This window comes from Podarcis melisellensis, assembly GCF_964234715.1.
Source record: "Podarcis melisellensis genome assembly, chromosome: 2".
NCBI classification, from domain to species: Eukaryota; Metazoa; Chordata; class Lepidosauria; order Squamata; family Lacertidae; genus Podarcis; species Podarcis melisellensis.
The window spans coordinates 84,170,367-84,191,201 of NC_138529.1; the positions used below are offsets into that span (position 1 = coordinate 84,170,367).

The window sequence follows — 20,835 nt, forward strand, 5'->3', positions numbered from 1 at the left end:
GTGCTGCCACCCTCAACCTCTTGTGGAGGAGGCCCACAAAGAAGGGACTCAGTTGGGTATGGATAGGTTCATATGAAGAGAGGCAATCCTTCAGGTATTGTGGTCCTGAGCCATGTTAGCATCACTCTCAGTCGCTAGGGTTCATTGGTTCTTTTTTGACCTTCGTGCATTTAGTGCAGACATTTGAAGAGAGTTTCTGTGTGTGTTTGGTTGAGAACAGAAACCTTCTTTAGACCCCACACTCAACATTGTCACTATAGGGCTCAGGTGGTCCTGTTGATGGGATGTGTGTCCACACCTGCCCAATGACATTATGACTGGGTGTATACCAATATTGCAATCTCCACTAACTTCTTTGTTCACTTAAGGCAGGACTTTATGCTTTAATCTGTTTTATGATCTGTATTATTATTTTTTATATGTGAATTATGTAGCTGCTTGGGTATGCTCTGAATGCAGACCCTGAAATAACAGTACAGAAGTATGAAAGGCTTTTGTGAATAACCTCTGCAGAAATACCTAGTGTTTACTTGAGTTCATCTGAACACAGCCATAATAGCGTATGAACTGTTTACATCTATTCTGAGGTCTGAATATAATGTTTACATAGACTGGAGAAACTGAGTGACAGATCATTTCTAACATAGCTCTTACATGGTTTGGAACTATGAAAGGGCTTGAGGAAGTTGGGCAGGTAGTAGTCTAGTACTGTGCATGAGTTCCCTTTGGGAAGGTATATAGAGCCATGAAGAGGAGATTAATTGACAGAGATTTTAGAACATCAGAATCTGAGGGCAATCAACTGGAAGACTCATTAGCTAAGGTGGATTTATAGGAGCAAGAAGCTTATATTGAGAATATATCTGATTGGAGGTCAGCTTTTAGCCAATTCTTATCACCTGGTTGAGGAGCGTATTTTATGAGTGCTCAATTTATTCTTGCAGAACTCTTATGTGTGGGGTAAAGTCTTTGTGCTGTGTGCTGCTTGAGACTATGATCTGTGGCTAATCATGACAATCTGAATTTGAAGATCTTAATGCTGACTGTTTTTCCTCCACCTCTCTCGCAGGACTGCCCGCAGATCCTTCCATCTACCCAGATATATATCCCTGTGGGTGTGGTGAAGCCCATCACTTTGACTGCCAAAAACCTGCCACAGCCACAGTCTGGACAGCGCAATTACGAGTGCATCTTCCATATCCCTGGCACATCCCAGCGTGTCACTGCCCTGCGCTTTAACAGCACCAGCATCCAGTGCCAAAACACTTCGGTGAGTCTTTGGAATATAGTTATCTTTTGAGAAGACTGCTTTGGGGAAACGCAGCAGAAATTCCCTGTTTGCCTCTTATGCATGTTTGGCCTCAACTGTGCATGTATCTGAGAGGAGATCACATGTTACCCTTGCTTGGGTGCAATCCCAGAGTTGCTTTCCCAAGCAGATCCAGTACTGGCAGCTACAGGAGCCAGTGCTCGGCTGCATTGGCTCCTGCAGCTGCCGGTACTGGATCTGCTTGGGTGCAATCCCAGAGTTGCTTTCCCATTAACCAGTAACGGGAAAGCAACTCTGGGATTGCACCCAAGCAGATCCAGTACCTTGTTTGCCAGTACCTGCTTGCTTGTCTCTCTGCTCGACTTGGGATAGGAGCATGTTTTTACCTTGGATTGCTTATAACCCTCTCTGCACAAAAGGTGTCCATTCCGGGTCTTCCCCTCCCATCACACAGCTCCTGTGGTGAAACGGCACCCCAGTCATTCCCGTTGTTTCGTGCTGCTTCCTTGCTTTATTGGAATGTACGAAGTGTGTGTTCATGGCGCTCCTGTGGCCTTGGAAGCAGTCCTGATCCTCTTTCTGCCCTTGTGTTTATCCGCTTTCCTTTTTTCCTGTTTCTCTTTCTCTTCAGCTGTGTGAAATTGTTCTGTGCAGGATCAACATCCCCTCCTTCCTCCGCTGCTCTGCCAAAGCTACCCAAGGGGACTCTGCTATGTTTTATGAGCATTTCCAAAGAAATTTGCTTATGAAAGCCAGAGAAAGCTGCCTAGGCCTGAGCCAGCTTTGCTTGTGTCCCAGAGGAACTCCCATCCTTCTCTCTACTCTCCCACACTTGGGCTGATCCAACTTTGCAAACAGAATTTAGTCAATTCTGATTTATATCTGGCATTGTACACCTTCCCACATCCTCAAACACTTTCCCAGATTGTATTTCTCTCTCCCCCACCCCACCCCCAATTTCTGCTCCTCTGCTCATTCTGTTTTGCTTAATTCAGTCGATGCCACCCATCCCCTCACGAGCTGGTGCAATCCCTAGACTGGATTCTCCGTAACAATACTGGATCTGTTTCCGCAGCTAGTCAATCTATAGTAGCTTGACAATCAGAATCTGTTTTAAAATGTTTCTGTCTACTACTTACAGAGCTCTGGCTATGTAATTCTGCCTTGCAACCATAGCCTTTCCAAAGGTCAGGAGTGGCTGGTGGAATGAGGCATTGCTGCAAAGTTTCCTTTCCCAGACTGGTGTCTCTGCACCTCACCGGGACAGTGTGGAGCTGGGGCTGGATGTGTGGTAGCACCGGTGAATGTGCTGTATTGGCTCCAGTGGTTCCCTCTGACCTTGCCACCACTCTGGTGCTGCACCGTCACGTAAACTGCAATCCTGGTGTCAGGAGGTTGGCTCCATGGCACTACCTGGCTGCTCCTGCCATATGTACTTCCCCACTGATCACCTCTTCCACTTTATCATAGCCACTGTGTTGAGAGGGGAGAGTTTGTTTCTCATTGCAGTCAAGCCAGATCAGTGATCTTACCTGATAAACCTCAAGAAGTTCCACACGCCTTACGTTAATGGATGAATTATTTGCACGGCACTCTTAACATTAAAGACTAGCAGGTCTAAAGTCTTAATAGTCCTTTCATCTGCAGAGGCATGCCATTCCTTGGCTGACCCGCTGGGCTGTCTTCCAACCTCCACTCATTTGCATAAGAGTAGCCCCTCCTCCTCCAGCTTCCAGTTTAATCCCTTTAAACATTTCTTTTCTATCACTTGCACTGTGAAAGCTCATTTGCAGCCTGGTGTGAGCAGCATTCCATAAACTTCTGCCCTTAAGCAACATGAATGACATTGCAGAGTTATGGAAGAGCTAATGTTTGCTTGAAAAGGGCCTTTCCTCCCTCCCATTCGTGCCAAGGATTCTCTTGGCGTAAACCAAGGTTGAGAGATCTTGGAGAGCACCATTTCCCTTTTATGCTCTGGCAACAACCCTTTGCAAGTTTTGGGTGGGGGAGAGGAGAACTCTAGCAGGAGGATTCTTTAGAAATACTAGTTCATATTTAGTTCCACATTATCTGATGTTGCCTCTGATGGGGAAACAGTGCAATTTGGAACAGTGGAGACTCAATGGTTCAGTAGACGGTAGAATCCAAAATGTTGTTTGGCTTTTTAAAAATGTAATTATGTATCCAGGAAGCTCAGGCAAAGCAGTAGGAAACAGAAGGACAAGAAAAATCAAATGGTGAAATGAATGCTAAACTAGAAGTAGGGGGGGCGGGGAATGAACAAATAATATTTGGGCTGGGAAAGAAAACACAGAACAAAAAAGGGGGAACACTGAAGTTATACTTTACAGAAAGGAGGATATTTTTTTTTAAAAAAAAATCTAGCCTGTCATTGACCTAGTGAATTCCAGGGTGCCATACAATATTTTTTTAAATGCCTGAGTAAATAAAAATGTTTTAACCTGACAATGCAAAGGTTGTAGCATCAGCACCAGTAGAGCTTCCTTGCAGCATCAACACTGTCCCTTGAAACCTACACAATGTACTCAACCAAATAATGATTACTTGTAGAAGGGGGTCTTGTTTGAAGATCTTCATGTACAAGGATAGTAGGATGGGTAGACATGCTGCTTCAGATATTTGGGTCCCAAATTGTTTACAGCTTTGGAAGTCAGCACCAGCACCTTGAGTTGGTCATGGAAGCAAATAGGAAGCCAATGCAATGCTAGTAAGTTTTGGAGTCAATAGCTTTGGATTGGAAGTTATACCCCCAAATGAAGGAGCATTCACACATCAGTAGAAGCTACGGAAGAAGTACTAGTGCCCCAAAATATTGTTCTCTCCTCCCTGCCACCCTTGCACCTGTTGAATTGCACTCTTAGATCCCCCAAATGATCATGCATCACTCTTGATTCTTCTTTCTGCACTTATATAGGCAACATATGAACTAGGCCTGAGGAAACTCACACAGTCTGTCTTGAGAAAGCTTAAGCTAAAGCAAAAGAAAGTTTAAAAACCACAGGACTAAGCTGGGGTATGCTAATAGCCCTGTCTTAAATTGCTGGAATCAGAATGAAGGAAACATCCATGATGGATGAAATGGAGGATGTGAGAGAGAGAACAGTCCTCCCTCACCTTTGCTTGTAAGGGCAGACTGCCCCTTGCCCAATGACAATGAGTCTGTAGAGGCTGGTTGATGATCCTTCTTTGCAACACAGCTTTTGCCACTCCCAATTGCCAGCTTGGAGAGGATTCTTCAGAGGTCAACTGAGCAGCCATCTGCACAGCAGGAGACCAGTTACACAAAATACCTTCTTGGCCATCTGAGTGCTGTTACTGAAACATATACGCAGCCTAATCGCATCTAGCTTGCAGTACTTGAAATGGTCTTGATTAGGGGGTGGGAGAATCTGCTCCCAGGCAGTGTAAATGCTTCAGAGGAGCCATTTTCATCTGCTTCAGGAGAAAGCAAATGGGAAGGAAGGGGATTTCTGGCCTATTTCAAGAGTAGGAGACAGCTGCTAGTATATCTTGTTTCACATCAGCTGCACTTCACCACTGGAAACTCAAGCATGAGTCTTGGAATTGTCTCACAATTTTTTTTTTTATTTTGTGTGCATGTGCGCACACCTGCATTCATGCTGTCCTTTAGTTAATATACTATTGGGATGGTTAACAACCAGTAAAAACAATTACAGTAACAAAACAGTATATCTTAACAACCTGATTAAAACAGTGGAGACAATAAAAAAATGCAAGCATTACAGAGGAAGGGGGGGAGTCATACCACTGCATTATGCGGCTGTTTTATTTGATTCCTAGGTGTGGCAGTATTAAATTTCTTGGGGTTTCTTAGGTGAGAAAAATAAGTAGACAGTTAAAAGGTACCATTTTATATTGAATTTACAAGTCACATCACAACTTTTCAGCATCCCTCATTTTGGGAATTTGAAAGTTGCAAAATTCAGCATGTCTTGCTGTCCTACAGTCGTCAGCCTTCTTGACTTTGCTCAACTTGCTAGTATTAGAATGATAATGTGATATATTCCTTAAAGGGATTGGGCTTTATGCACATACAGTGGATAGAAATTTATCACTTGAGAATTTATTCTCCACTGATACCTACTGTAGTCTTGCAGCTTTGTCCTGTTGCCTCCTTTCTCTCTCTTCTCTTCTCTCTCTTACTCCGCTGCCACCTTCTTTCCCTCTTTTATTCGAATTTTTAAAAGAACACTTTTAATATTTTGAAAACAGAGAGAGAGAGGAAGGAAGGAAGGAAGGAAGGAAGGAAGGAAGGAAGGAAGGAAGGAAGGAAGGAAAGAAAGAAAGAAAGAAAGAAAGAAAGAAAGAAAGAAAGAAAGAAAGAAAGAAAGAAAGAAAGAAAGAAAGAAAGAAAGAAAGAAAATACTCTAACCTGTAGCTAATCCCATATTCCCTCCCTGCACTATTCAAGATCCTGGCTTTTAGCTAGATAAGATTACAAGTAAACCTGTGTGTCTTTCTTCATCTCTTCCTTATATTAGCCCATTTCCATCATGCTTTTGAAATTAAGATTCCAAAGCTGAATCCTGTTGGTACTGAGTATCCTCCTTCTCATTATGTTTACCAGGATGTGAACACTCAGGGTCAGGGTCTCCCTCTCCAAATCTCTTCTTTAAACCCTCCCATTTCACTTCAGCACACAATTGAGCTTAGTTCTCTCTAAGGAGATTTGGGATGCTGTGTACTGAAGGACACTGTTTAACAATAAACGCTATGGTTGAACAGCAGCAGAAGCGCTGGCTTAATGGGTCTTGAAGGTTGTATCTGAAATGCAGCCTGTGGGAGAGGAATCCTGTATCTATAGCAACACAAAACCTGAATGAGGGGAGGGTGTATTCTCATCTATAAGCGGGAGATTGGATCAGGATTAGAAGGCCAGGAGGTAACTTGAATTCTGTCAATGCCATAACTATTCGATTGACAAAAAGATGCCAAAGAAAGCAGTGCCTTGGAGCATTACCAGAATAGTTCCGTACTTCCATCCAGTGGCTTACTGTAGATTTTGCTTAAAGCGCATCATTATAGCTATTGAACCATTATATAAGAAACAGTGGAGTCACCCCTAGTCTCCTTATTATGTATATGATAGCAGCATAGAGGTGCCTCCATAGAAAAATTGGCCTAGAGGTGCTTGCTGTGTGGACAGACAGAAAGCAATTCTGTGCCATGTTGTTACCGTATTTTTTGCTCCATAAGGCGCACCGGACCATAAGGCGCACCTAGTTTTTAGAGGGGGAAATCAAGAAAAAAAATCTGTCCACTTCTCCCAGAGCTGCTGGGGCTGCCGGGGGAAGCCCGGGCCCCACCCCATCCCAAAGAGCAAAGAAGCCAAGACAGCGAGCGGGATCCATCCTGCTGGCTGTCTTGGCTTCCTCTTTAGCCACACGCAACCTCTCTGGCCGGGAGAGGCTGCGCACGGCTATGGCAATACCCCCACCTTCCGCAAAAGCCCACAGGAGCCGCGTACCCTTTAAGGAGCGCACGGCTCCTGTGGGTTTTTCTATGAGGAGGGAGAAGGGACTGACTGGCCATGTCAGTCCCTTCTCCCTCCTGGGGAAAAGCCCGCAAGAGCCGCGCGGAGCACACAAGCTCCGCGCGGCTCTTGCGGGCTTTTTCTGCCAGCCTCCCCCCTGTATTCACTCCATAAGATGCACACACATTTCCCCTTACTTTTTAGGTGGGGAAAAGTCTGTCTTATGGAGCGAAAAATACGGTAACAATGGAAGCAGCCAAAGAGAGGTCTTAAAGAAAAAATGCAGCTTTTGCAATGCAAATTGGTGTCTGCATTGGAATTAGAATCCAAATCAAGGGGGGAAGATTCCAAGAAAAGTTAGGGCACTGAGGGCAATTCACACTGCCCGTGATTGTGTGCAGTTTTCCCAAGGCAAAATACAATCAGATTAAATGCATGTTTTAAATAACACTGATGTCTAAAACACACATGGCTAAAAGATTGGTGGTTGCCTGATGCTAATGTTTCTAAAAGATTGGTGGTTGCCTAATGCTAATGTAGAGTTTGTGGAGTATGGGAACTGACCTTAAGACCTGCAGAAATGGAAGGGACTTGAGAATGCTATTAATCACTCAAGTTCCATGAATTTCAATAATATTTGGGACTATACCCCATGTGTCTCAACTTTCAGCAAAGGATCCTACCCGTACAGCTGCACTGTCTGCGACATTCAGTTTTTGTTTGTGTGTCTATTTAATTTACAGGGACCCAGATTTAGCTTCTACATTATCAAAATCTCTCTATGTATGCAGAATTCAATACCAATATATTTTTGTAACATTTTTTCAACTGCTTAACATATTAATGTTCCCCATATCAAAGTCCTTTTTTTCATCTTTGTTTTCTTTCCAGTTTGGGTACTGGAAATTGTAGATTTCAATGACATCAATATCTGAACTCCATTTTTACACTCAGTTACCATTCTAGAACTCTCTTTCTAATTCAAGAATCTGTTCACACCTAGAAGGGACACAAGTGTTCTTAACATTTAAAGGCAACTAGCCAGGCAGTTTTAAAGGCTTCATGTTCACACTTTTCCAAAATTTTCTCTATTCTCTTGCTTTCCCCCCCCACTCCATCTGGTTTCATTGTATTGCTTCACACTTTTCAAAGTTGGTTAACTTTGCAAGGTGACATGAAACTTAGAAAACAGCTTTCTGTCCGTTCCCTATGTTTCTACTTTATGGTAACAAAAGTGGGACAGATTTTTATTAGGCGCGTCTTTGTGTATGCTTGCGAATGTAGCATGTGCTGAAGCCCTTGGAGTCAAAACTGTACAGTTATGGAAGTCTCGGATGGAGTTCTCCTCCACAATATGTGGGGAAAACTAGCCAGCTTAGAAGACTATTTAAAAAAGCATTTGTCTACTGACTATTAGCTGTCTTAGACATCTTTCTTTAACTTTGATGCCCTCCAGATGTTTTGTATTATAACAGACACCATCCCTGGGCACTGGCCATGCTGACTAGTTGGAGTTCTCCAACATCTGCCATGTACCAAGCTGAGGATGACTGTTCTAGGGCTTTAGAGCTCCAAACCCAGCACAGTGCAGAATGGCAACCTGTTCAACTAGTACAAAATCAGTGTTACATGCTCCAGCTGCCCTATCCTCATCAACATGTGGGTTCTGCCCAAGTTAAAGTTTCCCAGCTGTACTCAGTTTAACCTGTATGTCACTAGTGGTAGCAGCCTCAGCTAACAAGTCACTCCTAGCAGTGCCTCTAGCTGTGCTTCCACAGACAGAACCCTGTGAAGACCCCTAAGATGTGAATTTTGTCCTTCAGGGGAAGTGCAATCCTGTCCAAGGCTACTTGTAAGCCTCCCCCCAGATTTCCCAGTTTCCTCACCCACAGCACCTCCATCTTGTCTAGATTAAGCTTCAAGCTTCTTCTCATTCATCCCCAAGCCACCACTTGAGGAGCGGCTGAAGCGTTTCACAACCTACTGGGGCAAGCAGTTGGAAGTGAGAGGAAGAGCAGCGTGCCACCTGTATATCGGTGGCCCCTCACCTCAAGCCTCCAAGTGATCTCTTGCAGAAGTTTTGTGTAGTTTTTTTTAAAAAAAACACACACACAACAACATGGCAGACAGAATGGAACCTCGTAAGCCAAAGGCCGTTTGGCTGGAACAGAGGTCCCCCAGCATCATCTTCTGGGTTGACTCTTCAGGAAGTTCTCCTGTAACACTGTGCCCCCAACCCTGAAAATATCACTTAGAGGAATTCCGGTGCTTCCCCAAGCATTCTGGTATCAATATTTCCTTGCTGTGTGAATGTGATCCCTGCCCCCTTGTCAACCAGTGCTTCCATTGTGACTGAGATCCCTTAAACTGCAGTTTCATTGCTACTGTAAACATCTGTTGAACAGTGCCCAGACATCTCCATGATAAATGGTACCTACTCTCCTGGCTCCATTTTGTGACATTCTAAAACTAGATTGATTGATTGTTTCATTGATGTAGAGGTTAAGAATTCTGCTATTGTGGCAAATACAGGGAGTGGGGAGACGACAACATCAGCAAGGCCAAATTATCATTCTGCAGCAGCCCTCTTACCTCACAGCAAGGCTACCGGTTACCCCCCCCCACTCCCCTTCATTACAGGGATGGGATAAAACACTTACACTGATCTGAGTGGGTATAGCCTTGGAGGGAAAGTTGCTGTTTGCCAGAAATGTATTTATTTATTTTTTATTTTATATCCCTCCTTTATCCCAGAGCAGGACCCAGTGCAGTTCACAGCATGTATTAAAACAATTTAATTAAATGACTATGCCTATACCAATTGAAAGCAGCCCTATTAAAAGCAACACTGAAAACTATTAAATAGCAGAACGACAAAAGAGAAAAAGAAAATGTACACCACCACTCTCAGAAGACCTGTTTGTGGCCAAAGGCCTGTCTGGACAAAAGATATATTTGCCTGTCTGGCGAAAGGAAGGTGGAGAGACAGCTAGGCTGGGCTGGTGTCACTATCAGGGAGTAGCCACTGAGAAGGCCCCCTCTTGTGACCTCACCAAATGTGTCTGTAGAGGTGGAGGAACCCATAGAAAAGCCTTCCCAGAGGATCTCAAAGCCCCCATAGGATCTTTCTTCTTCTTTTAATATACCTAAGTTATTTTGTTTTGCTGGAGGAACTGGTGGCATGCTGAGTCAGAGGGATGTTCTTGGGCTCTCTTGTCCTTTTAGTGTTTCACAAGGTATAAGAGCAAGGCACCCAAGAGATTATGACATACATTTTTTATTTATGCATTTAAAAATGCAAACTGCACCTTTTAACCTATAAACAAGCAAGGTTCTCCAGGGTGGTTACAACCATTAAAACACAATAAAGGTAATTTTAAAACATACTAAAATATACTGCGTAGCTAAAAAAACACACACCCCAGAACTTCCATTCTTCACAGCAGCCAAGCATTTTACATCCCAAAGGCCTATGAATGTAAAATAATATATATTAAATATACAAGTATAAATTAAACATCCAATAAATATTCAATTAAAAACTTTGCTTCTGTTCATGTTGGACCTGAGTCTAAGGGATCTCATTATGGCTGCATAAAAACCCGAGGCTCTAAATATGCTGAACTTGGGAGATGTATAGTTTTAGAATTAGGCAAATTTATAAGGGAGGGAGGCTGAGTTACAGGCGGTGATGGAGAAACATAAATGCTAGGCAGGGAGAGAGCAGATGTAAAATCAAAGCAGATGTCAAGCCCTGGTGTGTGTGTGTGTGTGTGTGTGTGTGTGTGTGTGTGCACGTGTACATACACACACACGCACACACTGGTATTTTACTGGGCCTTGAGTACATTTACAGGGCCCCATAAATCATATACACAAGGCCCTTTTATGAGCACTGCACACCTACTCTCTCTCTCTCTGTGTGTGTGTTAGCATTGGCCAGGCACAGAGAGGGAAATAGCACTGGATCTTACAAATCCAGAAAGGTTGGTGGAGGGGAGAGCCTCTCTCTCTCTAAGCAGCACCGACATTTATCTTTCCTGCAGCAGTGTTTAAAGTGAAAAGGGAGTATCAGGAGAGTTTGATAGGATCCAATTAAATTCTAGCAGATAAAATAATGATGAATTGCAGTTGAGCCCCGGCGAGACATGATGTGCATTACTGCCCTCCCTATAGTGCTGGGAAGGCATTGAGGTCATCAACTATAGAAAAATAGGACACAGTTGCAACTGTACTATTCGTGCAGAAAACAGCCTAGGGAAATGAAGTTGGAAGCTGATTGTGTGAGTATATACGTTCAAGGTGGATGTTCCCACTGTAACATGGTTGTTTATGAGTCTATGAGATTAGCGGACAGGCCGTATTCCTTGTTGAGAGCCTTTCTCTTTAGCCATTGCACACACTCTGGATATGGGACTGACAAAAAATAAACAAAAATATTAGATACATAAGCTTCTTACTGTGATGGAGAGCATTTTTACAGGTTTGTACTTCTCTGAATGAATGAAATAAAAGTTCAGAATAGGTCCACTAAGCAAGTGTTGATAAAATTATCCATTGAATTGCTGAGATTGCCTACCTTTTTCAAACTTGGTGCAGCTGGGTGCGTGTTTAACGTAAACTAGTCTTGCTAGAGTTCTCCTATTAGAATATATAAGTAAAATACATTGAAGGGACTATTGTTAGTCAGGAATAGCATGCATTACTTAAGAGTGTGAGAATTGGGAATGAGTAAAAACATTTAATTTCTTTCATCTTTGGGGTGGACTGAAACTTTCTCTAGCCTGTTTCCAAAACCATCCATCTTGAGTGTTTTGTTTCAAGTGTTTTTGATACTTTGGTGGAACATGGTAAAGAGAAAACTCATCAGAAAACAATCTGAAAAACTCCAAATAAAGTATCCTGGGGGGATATAGGCAAATCCCTTCATTTGAGTTTAAATCTGGACTGATTTGGAGCCTTGTGGAGACAACACTGTAAAAGTGTAGCATCTTTCAAGGAATTCACTAAGGTGTTCAGAAGGTGTTTATTCCATACTACAGACATTTGGAGGGCGGGATGCCTAGTATAAAGATCTTGGGCATCTTAGCTTTCACATTGAAGAAACAGGGCCTAGCCTGCCTATTAATAATAAAGATGCTGAAAACGTGTATGCCATGAGCATCTTATTTTTCCTCCCCCTGTTACGTTCCTCTGTAGTGGATATTTTGCACTGGATTCTGATGCTCTTCCTCCTTTCCTTCCTCTGCCTGTGTTTCCATATCTATACTATGTCTCTGGGTGTCCTTCTGCATCCATCTGTTTGCTTGCTTATCATGCTGTGTGCCCATCTGTGTAAGTTTCTGTCCACCTGCATATGTGTGTTCCTCTGATTTCTAAAGACAGATAATTTGTTTTGAATATTTGGTGTAGATTTTGGAAACAAGGAGCATTGGTGGTAGACTTGCAACAGGTGATGGATTTCTCAGTCAAGAACGGAGACAACATTATGTCAAAGGATGGAAGCAGGCAGGCAGCTAGTATCCACTTTGGCCCACTCATAATTAAGGACAGCCAGGATAGGCTAAGAAGTTGGTAGGGACATTAAATAATGTTTATGATGTGCCTGAGTCCTTGGGTTCATTGAATTTTGATGCCACATAAAGTCCTTTCTGCTGCTAAGTGAAATTGTCAGAGTGCCACCCATGTTTTGTCAGCCTCTTACTGTGTATAGCCACATGGGAAGTCTGCATGACTACATGGTTTAGGCATGTTATAGCCTCTGTGTAGATTGCTGCTTGTGGAGATACTTTTATGCACTAGTGTTGAGATATGGAAGACAAAATTTGGACCTTGATGAAGGGTGGGGTGGGGAGACAGAGCTGCATAAGGCAGCTCAGTTTTTATGGACTCTCTCGTCCTGTATTGGATCCTGCCTTCTGACCAGTGTGAGCCAATGCCATATTTCACAGGGAAGAAGAGTTTTGACACGCATCGGGGTGTAAAGAATGCTAGACATTCCCAGGGCGGGAGCAGAGGAAGCTGGGCCATCTCAGGTATAAAGCGTTGCTTGGGATCTCCTATCTTTCTTTCAGACATCCTAACCTTTATCTGAGAGAGCTGAATAACAGATAGGAACCACATGCTAGCTTCACTCAGAGAAAATAGAGGGGCAGGAGACAGACTTTTCTACACAAAGGTTTCCAAACAGACCAAGCTGTGAAGCTATTGCTGAAAGTTGGCTTGTGAACCCTTGCTTGTTTGGAAGCCATTTACCATAGTTTCCTGGCTTGCAGGTGGCGCAGGTGGCGCTGTGGGTAAAACCTCAGTGCCTAGGACTTGCCGATTGTATGGTCGGCGGTTCGAATCCCTGCGGCGGGGTGAGCTCCTGTCTTTCGGTTCCAGCTCCTGCTCACCTAGCAGTTCGAAAGCACTCCTAAGTGCAAGTAGATAAATAGGTACCCCTTTATAGCGGGAAGGTAAACTGCGTTTCCGTGTGCTGCGCTGGTGCTGGCTCACCAGAGCAGCTTCGTCACGCTGGCCATGTGACCCGGAAGTGTCTCCGGACAGCGCTGGCCCCCGGCCTCTTAAGTGAGATGGGCGCACAATCCTAGAGTCGGACACGACTGGCCCGCACGGGCAGGGGTACCTTTACCTTTACCTGGCTTGCATGAAACAGGAAATGAAGGTTAGCTGCAGCTTCCTGGCTTGTTTCCGCACATGGGTGAAAGGACAACCAATGCAGGGTCCATACGGAGTGCGTTCAGGTTCATGGAACTCATGCATATCCTCACTTGCTAAACCAGGATCTGAATGTCCAAATATGGCCATTGATTAATTTTAATCTTACTGTATTGTATTAATATGTTGCCAGCTTTCTGGAGGTTGCTTTTAAAGTTTGTAAACCACCATAAAATCTTGAATGAAGATCAGCGGGACCAGAGTTCAGTGGTAGAGCAGCTGTTTTGTACACAGAAGGACCCACGTTTAGTTTTTGGCATCTCCAGTTAATATAGGACCATTTAATCCATTTAGTCCACTTTGATCTACTCTTACTAGCAGCAGCTCTCCAAAGCCTCAAGCTGGGATCTTCCACGTAATCTGCTAGTAAATCAGAGATGCCAAGGGACTGAATCTTCTCTCATTTGCATGCAAAAGATACACTTTACGTGCCCTAAATTTGGTCCTGCCCCAAATTGCACACTTTTGGCCATTTCAGCAATTTAATGAAGAGAAAAACAATGCCAAGAAAGTTATTTGATATACCCCCCCCCCCGTTTAATTAATTTTAGCAGATGAAAATAAGAGAAGCCACTACTATATGATTACCCAGCCTTCTTCAAGCCGCTTCTTGGAAACCCATTTTATATAAAATAATTGCACTGAAGGTGGCTTGTCCTGCTTTTACAGCTGATTCTTTCAGTTGAGGCAAAATGGCCTGTTGTGAGCACACAGAGCAGAAATCCATGCACATCTCAGTGTTCGTTGTGACAAAGGCCTCTCACTTTGCGTACCGCTCACTTTGCGTATATTGTTATTGTTGTTGCAACTCCCTCGTGTGTAAAATGAGGATTATAAAATAGATTTGCTTCTCACATTCTCCAATGAAGGCTGCGAGAGGGCAGGTGGGAGTGTTGATTAGTTACTGTGTAAATTTCTGTGGTGCGTAATTGCAGAGTGTTGTAATCTAAATATATGTATTACGGAAAGTAAAAACAAATCCTTTTTGAGCTTTCAAGGCATGCACAGGATCCATCTGGGTATCTGTCAACAACAAATAAATACAGCTTAAATTAAAATAATTGGAGTACGGCCAAGTCTTGAGGTCAGGGATCTGTAGCAATCACGACTGGCAAATCAGCAAGACAAGTGCAGGAGCTTTTGTTGTAGGAGAATGGCACAGAGCGTCAAACTCAGGCTAGCGTGGTTAAATGCTCTTCTTCTTGGTGCTTTCCAGAGATGCACTCATCTATGAATACAATACCTCTCTACCCCCACCCTGCCCCCTTAAGGCACTTGCCACCAGATGCAATTTATGAGTGTTTGGATTATTCATATCTTCCAGTTGATTCCCTTTAGATCCTGATTTTGATAATCTCCTTAGTAAATTCTTCAAGAAGAAACAGGGCAGAAGACTGACACTTGGGTTGGACCGCCAAGCGGGGAAGCTTGATAGTGTATATGTACCAACAGTTCAACTATTAGGTCTGAAGTAACAAGTAGTACTGTTAACTTGAGAAAAACCAGCATTAGTCATTTTCACTCAGATGTGTAGATATTCATTCTCATTAGTTAATGGTGATTTATTGACAGCCGTTTCCATTAGAAACTAGATTTGTTTGTGGGGATGGTCGTATATGTATTGGGGTGACTGTCCCCCAAAGTCAAGAAAATTGGGTAGCCAACATGGTACCCTCCAGTTGTTTGTGAACTACAATTCCCATCGTCCCTAACCACTGGCCTTAATTGTTGGGGCTAATGAGAATTGTCATTGAACACCTCAATGGCTTCTACTCCTGTTATGTCCTGCTATTCCAGAGATGTTATTTTGTCTATGTATAGTGTAGCACGGCAGAAATTTGAAAGGCCAATCCAGGTAGCACTTTGTCATAACTATTAACTCAACCAATAAAATATCTTTAGAAATGTGTATTTATAAACATGCAGATGGCATCATGCTACTACTAAGACAACAAATCAGCAGGCATTATTACTATTTTTATAGCCAGCCTTACCTCATTGTATGTTTATTTGGAAATAAGCTGCTTTGATGTTGGTGAGAGTAACTTGCAAATAAATGCACCAGACCCTTGTTATACAGTGGTACCTCGGGTTACATATGCTTCAGGTTACAGACTCCGCTAACACAGAAATAGTACCTCGGATTAAGAACTTTGCTTCAGGATGAGAACAGAAATTGTGCTCCGGGGGCGTGGCAGCAGCAGGACACCCCATTAGCTAAAGTGCTGCTTCAGGTTAACAACAGTTTCAGGTTAAGAACAAGCCTCCAGAACGAATTAAGTACTTAACCCGAGGTACCACTGTATATTGTAGAACATTTACAATCTGGGTTGTTAAGTAAAGGGAACAAGTGACACAAACACACACATAACTTTCAGTCTCAATACATATCAGCATGAAGATTCTTATCTGCGTCAACAATTATGGCCACAATACTATGGGGTATATACCGTATTTTTCGCACCATAGGGCGCACCGGACCATAGGGCGCACCCAGTTTTTAGGGGGGGAAATCAAGAAAAAAATCTTTCCCCCCCCCAGCCCCAAAGAGCAGCGTACAGGGTGTGCACAACCTCTCCCTGCCGGAGGGGTTGCGCACAGCTATGGAGCAAGCCAAGTTTTGGCTTCCCCTTTAGCCCCGCGCAGTGTCTCCTTGCGGAGGGGTTGCGCGCAGCTATGGAAGAAGGCAAGGCAGCGAGCGGGATGGATCCCGCTCGCTGTTTTGCCTTCCCCTTTAGCCCCGCGCAGCGTCTCCTTGCGGAGGGGTTGCGCGCAGCTATGGAAGAAGGCAAGGCAGCGAGCGGGATGGATCCCGCTCGCTGTTTTGCCTTCCCCTTTAGCCCCGCGCAGCGTCTCCTTGCGGAGGGGTTGCGCGCAGCTATGGAAGAAGGCAAGGCAGCGAGCGGGATGGATCCCGCTCGCTGTTTTGCCTTCCCCTTTAGCCCCGCGCAGCGTCTCCTTGCGGAGGGGTTGCGCGCAGCTATGGAAGAAGGCAAGGCAGCGAGCGGGATGGATCCCGCTCGCTGTTTTGCCTTCCCCTTTAGCCCCGCGCAGCCTCTCCTTGCGGAGGGGTTGCGCGCAGCTATGGAAGAAGGCAAGGCAGCGAGCGGGATGGATCCCGCTCGCTGTTTTGCCTTCCCCTTTAGCCCCGCGCAGCGTCTCCTTGCGGAGGGGTTGCGCGCAGCTATGGAAGAAGGCAAGGCAGCGAGCGGGATGGATCCCGCTCGCTGTTTTGCCTTCCCCTTTAGCCCCGCGCAGCGTCTCCTTGCGGAGGGGTTGCGCGCAGCTATGGAAGAAGGCAAGGCAGCGAGCGGGATGGATCCCGCTCGCTGTTTTGCCTTCCCCTTTAGCCCCGCGCAGCCTCTCCTTGCGGAGGGGTTGCGCGCAGCTATGGAAGAAGGCAAGGCAGCGAGCGGGATGGATCCCGCTCGCTGTTTTGCCTTCCCCTTTAGCCCCGCGCAGCCTCTCCTTGCCGGGAGATGCTGCGCAGGGCTTTCCTGGCTTTTCTGGGAGGTGGGGGAATTCCCCCACCTCCCGCAAAACCGGGAGAAGCCGTGCGCACTTTAAAAGGGCTGCACGGCTTCTCCTGGCTTTCCTGGGAGGTGGGGGGATTTCCTCACCTCTCGCAAAAGCCCGCAGAAGCCGTGAGCTCTTTAAAGGGGCTGCGCGGCTTCTCCTGGCATTTCTGGGAGGTGGGGGAAGGGACTGATGCGGCCAGTCAGTCCCTTCTCCCTCCTGTGGAAAAGCCCGCAAGAGCGCACGGAGCTTGTGTGCGGCTCTTGGGGGCTTTTCCCGCCTGCCTCCCCCCCTGCATTCGCTCCATAGGACGCACACACATTTTCCCTTGCTTTTTAGGAGGGAAAAAGTGCGTCCTATGGTGCGAAAAATACGGTACTTTGCATATACTTTGAATAAAGGGTGAGATTTTCTGTATGTGCCTTTAAGAGGGTTAAAAATATCAAATGGCATAGAAAATAAAAACAAAGTAGAAGCACGAGTAAGTGTTTGGCTTTGTCTGTGTAACTCGAGCATGTGGTGTCAGACTCCTGGCCAAAGCTCGAGCTTGTTGGCTGCTTTCTGCTCTGTCTCCTCCAAAACACCCACCTTCCCTGGCTTCCCCTCTGGCTCTTGGGATGCATGTCGGGCTCCCTTCCTATACACAGTGTTAGGAAATCCAGGAATAGTTCAGGCTGTTGTTGGCAAGAACCAAAATCTGGCTTGTTCTTCCTCCGGTTGAGTCATGGAGAGACTGGCAACTCTGAAGGCAGACAGATTCCTAGTTCTTTCCCGCCCCCCAGATGTGCCCCTCTGTCCTTCTTTCTGTCCATGGAAGAATTGAAAGAGACAAGTTAATCTCTTTTAGCATGTTCTTTAATGTGCACAAACATGGTGGGTGTGTTTTAAGCAAGCCACTCGTCTTCTTTGCAATGATTAGGGCTTAGTTCTCCAAAACAGCAGATGACAGGGTAGAACCTATGGTATATCGAGACAGCAGGTAAAGGCTCATATTACTGACTCCCCTTCCACACTGCACACAGAAAATGAGAGGTCAGGATTCCACCCTAGCTCTAGTTTTCTGTGCATAAGCTATCTTGGGATTCTTCTCCAGTACATTCTACAGGATGTAACTGAGCTTCCTCTTTCTACCCCTGCAATGGCTTGCTTTAATGGTGTTGTTTACAAGGCAGAAGTAGAACGCTATCAGGAAATGTTTCCAGAGCCCAGATAAGTGGGACTCTTGAATTAGTTGTAGCAATATTGTGCTATCTCGGTTCTGATGTTCCACAGTCTGTACTGTTTTAATGTTGTTAGCCGCCCTGAGCCCGGCTTCGGCTGGGGAGGGCGGGATATAAATAAAACTTATTATTATTTAGCAGAACAGTGAGAGTGAGATCTAGATTTTGAAGATTGTAGTGGGTTCAACTCTCTCCTACAACCCACTCTCCTGCCAGATAATGATGGCTGGGAAAGAAAAGTGTAGTGCTGCTTATTTCAGAGGGCAAATAGTGATGATGATGATGATGATGATGATGATGATGAATCAAAATACAATAAAACAGTCACAGCAATTAAACATTAACGTGAAGCAGCAGCAGAGCAGATAAAATATTAATATTGTTAAAGATAGAACAAAGTTGTTTTATTCATTTATGTTGCTTTTAATATAGTTTTTTGTTTTTGCAAGCTTCTTGAACTATATGAGGAAAAGTGGGGTATATAGTTACCTAACAATCTTTGGGATCATTTATGTGGGAATCAGCATTGCGCACAGTGGTTGTGGGAGACTTTTGTCTTGATAAATTATTGGCTCATAGTGTGAAGTTTCATTTTGACTCAGTCAAAACCTGTGCACCATGTTGTTTCCAATCTCCCACAAATCTTGCTTACTAAGGAAGGCAGGCCTGCATTTCCTGAAGCAGAAATGCACCTCTCTCCTACATGTGAGTTTCTTTTGTCAGTGCAGGCACCTGGAGGGTTAAATAATCTCTCCCTGCTTCCCCCTACTCCACACCCAAATCAGAAGTAACTCATTTCCAAAAGGAGCCAGGGCAGAGAAATGCAAATAAGTGTTTCGGACAGCTGCAGGCTGTATGCCTTCCTGAGATGCCAGTGCCCCAAATGAGACATGTCAGAGTACAAATTGAAAATGCCAATTTCACTTACTCTGCCACGCTGCTCGTCACAGCTAAATCCTTCTCTGCGCCCCTCCCCCCACACTTCCCACTTACCGAATGATGGGTGCTTCTCCTTAATGTAAATCTCCCTGACTTCTTGGGTTATTTCTGCAGTGGGTCTCTTCAGCCAGTCTTAGTGGGACACAGCTACAAAGGAATGGGAGGGGAAAAGGTACACAGAAACTCTTCCCTCATCCATATTATCTGAATGTCAGTTATCTTCTAGTGATCCATATTTAACTCCTGTACTGCGTAAAGGCCTTATTCATGTGAGCTTACAGTACCTGTACCCCCATTTATCTGAACTTCTGGTTGTTTCGGCGCTGCCCAGCCCATTTGTATAAAAAAAAATTCTGGAATTTGTGTGAAGTTGCTTGGAATGCACTGGGTATATGTTTATCTAGGTACAGATGTAAATATAAACAGTGACTAACAGATTACTTTTTTAGAACGGAACATTTCGCCTCCTGCCTTCCTCATTTGCCCAGCTGCGAATTCAAGTCCACTGGGCCAGAATTCCCCCCCCTTGTTTCCAGTGTTCTTGGATCGGGTGGCATTGCAATTGCAATAATGGATAAATCAGCGAGGGGGTGTGGCTATCTGAATGGAAGTGTTTTCCAATTGGTTGTTGCATCCCCCCCCACAAGATTGGCTGTGTGAAATTCTAAAGCATTTGTGTGCATCAGTTGCTGTTTTTAAGATGGAAAATAAGAAAGGAGGGAATCCAGGTGTTTGAAATAATGTTCATTCCAGGCCCAATGTGTTTTGGAACAAATCCATCCTTGGGGGCACATTTTTAGCAGTGTTTTGCAGTAGTAAGAGTCCTCATGCATTTGGTGAAAATTGCTTATAAAACTGTGCCCCTGAGCAAAGCTTTCTTCCCAAACATGTCAGTCCTGAAATAAATCATATTTCAAACTCCTGGAGAGTCTCCTAAACGTATATGTGTACATACACAAACATGTAATTTTCTTCTAGAGGTGCTTCCCCAGTTTTAACGGCTGGTTTCCTTCAGTTATCATTTCACCTATGTACTGAACATTCACAGTCAATGATGTAAATTAAATTGCTGGACCTGGCAGTGAACTTTTTGTTTGATATACTAAGTCATAGTATATCATGGTTATAGCCAGTCATGGTGCTCATGAAGTAACTGTCTCCAGGAGATAAAACACAGGTAATGCTGGGTTGTATCCAACGTTAGGCATACTCAGATCTAACCCTTAAAATGAACAAACATGACTAGCTTAGGTCTACAAATTTCTATGGGTCAATCTTACTAAAGCTTAGCTGGATGCAACCTAGTACATTTGAATCCTTCCACGATCCAGAGCAAACTCGTCTGAAGTGCAGTTTGATGCTTTGAAAACCACCTCTCTGGATGTAAAGGTAAAGGTACCCCTGCCCGTATGGGCCAGTCATGTCCGACTCTAGGGTTGTGTGCCCATCTCACTTAAGAGGCTGGGGGCCAGCGCTGTCCAGAGACACTTCCGGGTCACGTGGCCAGCGTGATGAAGCTGCTCTGGCGAGCCAGCACCAGCGCAGCACACGGAAATGCCGTTTACCTTCCCACTATAAAGCGGTACCTATTTATCTACTTGCACTTAAGAGTGCTTTCGAAGTGCTAGGTGGACAGGAGCTGGGACTGAACGACG

At 44.6% G+C, this 20,835-nt stretch overlaps 1 protein-coding gene across 4 annotated transcripts in view; it reads left to right on the forward strand.

Annotated features, from left to right (window-relative positions):
* The window catches only part of PLXNA1 (plexin A1), a 311,748-nt gene that overhangs the window by 216,251 nt on the left and 74,662 nt on the right, over nt 1-20,835 (forward strand). For all 4 annotated transcript variants that reach the window (XM_081900456.1, XM_081900454.1, XM_081900457.1 and 1 more), the window contains exon 10: nt 1,070-1,270. In XM_081900456.1, coding sequence (XP_081756582.1) covers nt 1,070-1,270 — 201 coding nt within the window. The remainder of the gene's footprint in view (nt 1-1,069; nt 1,271-20,835) is intronic.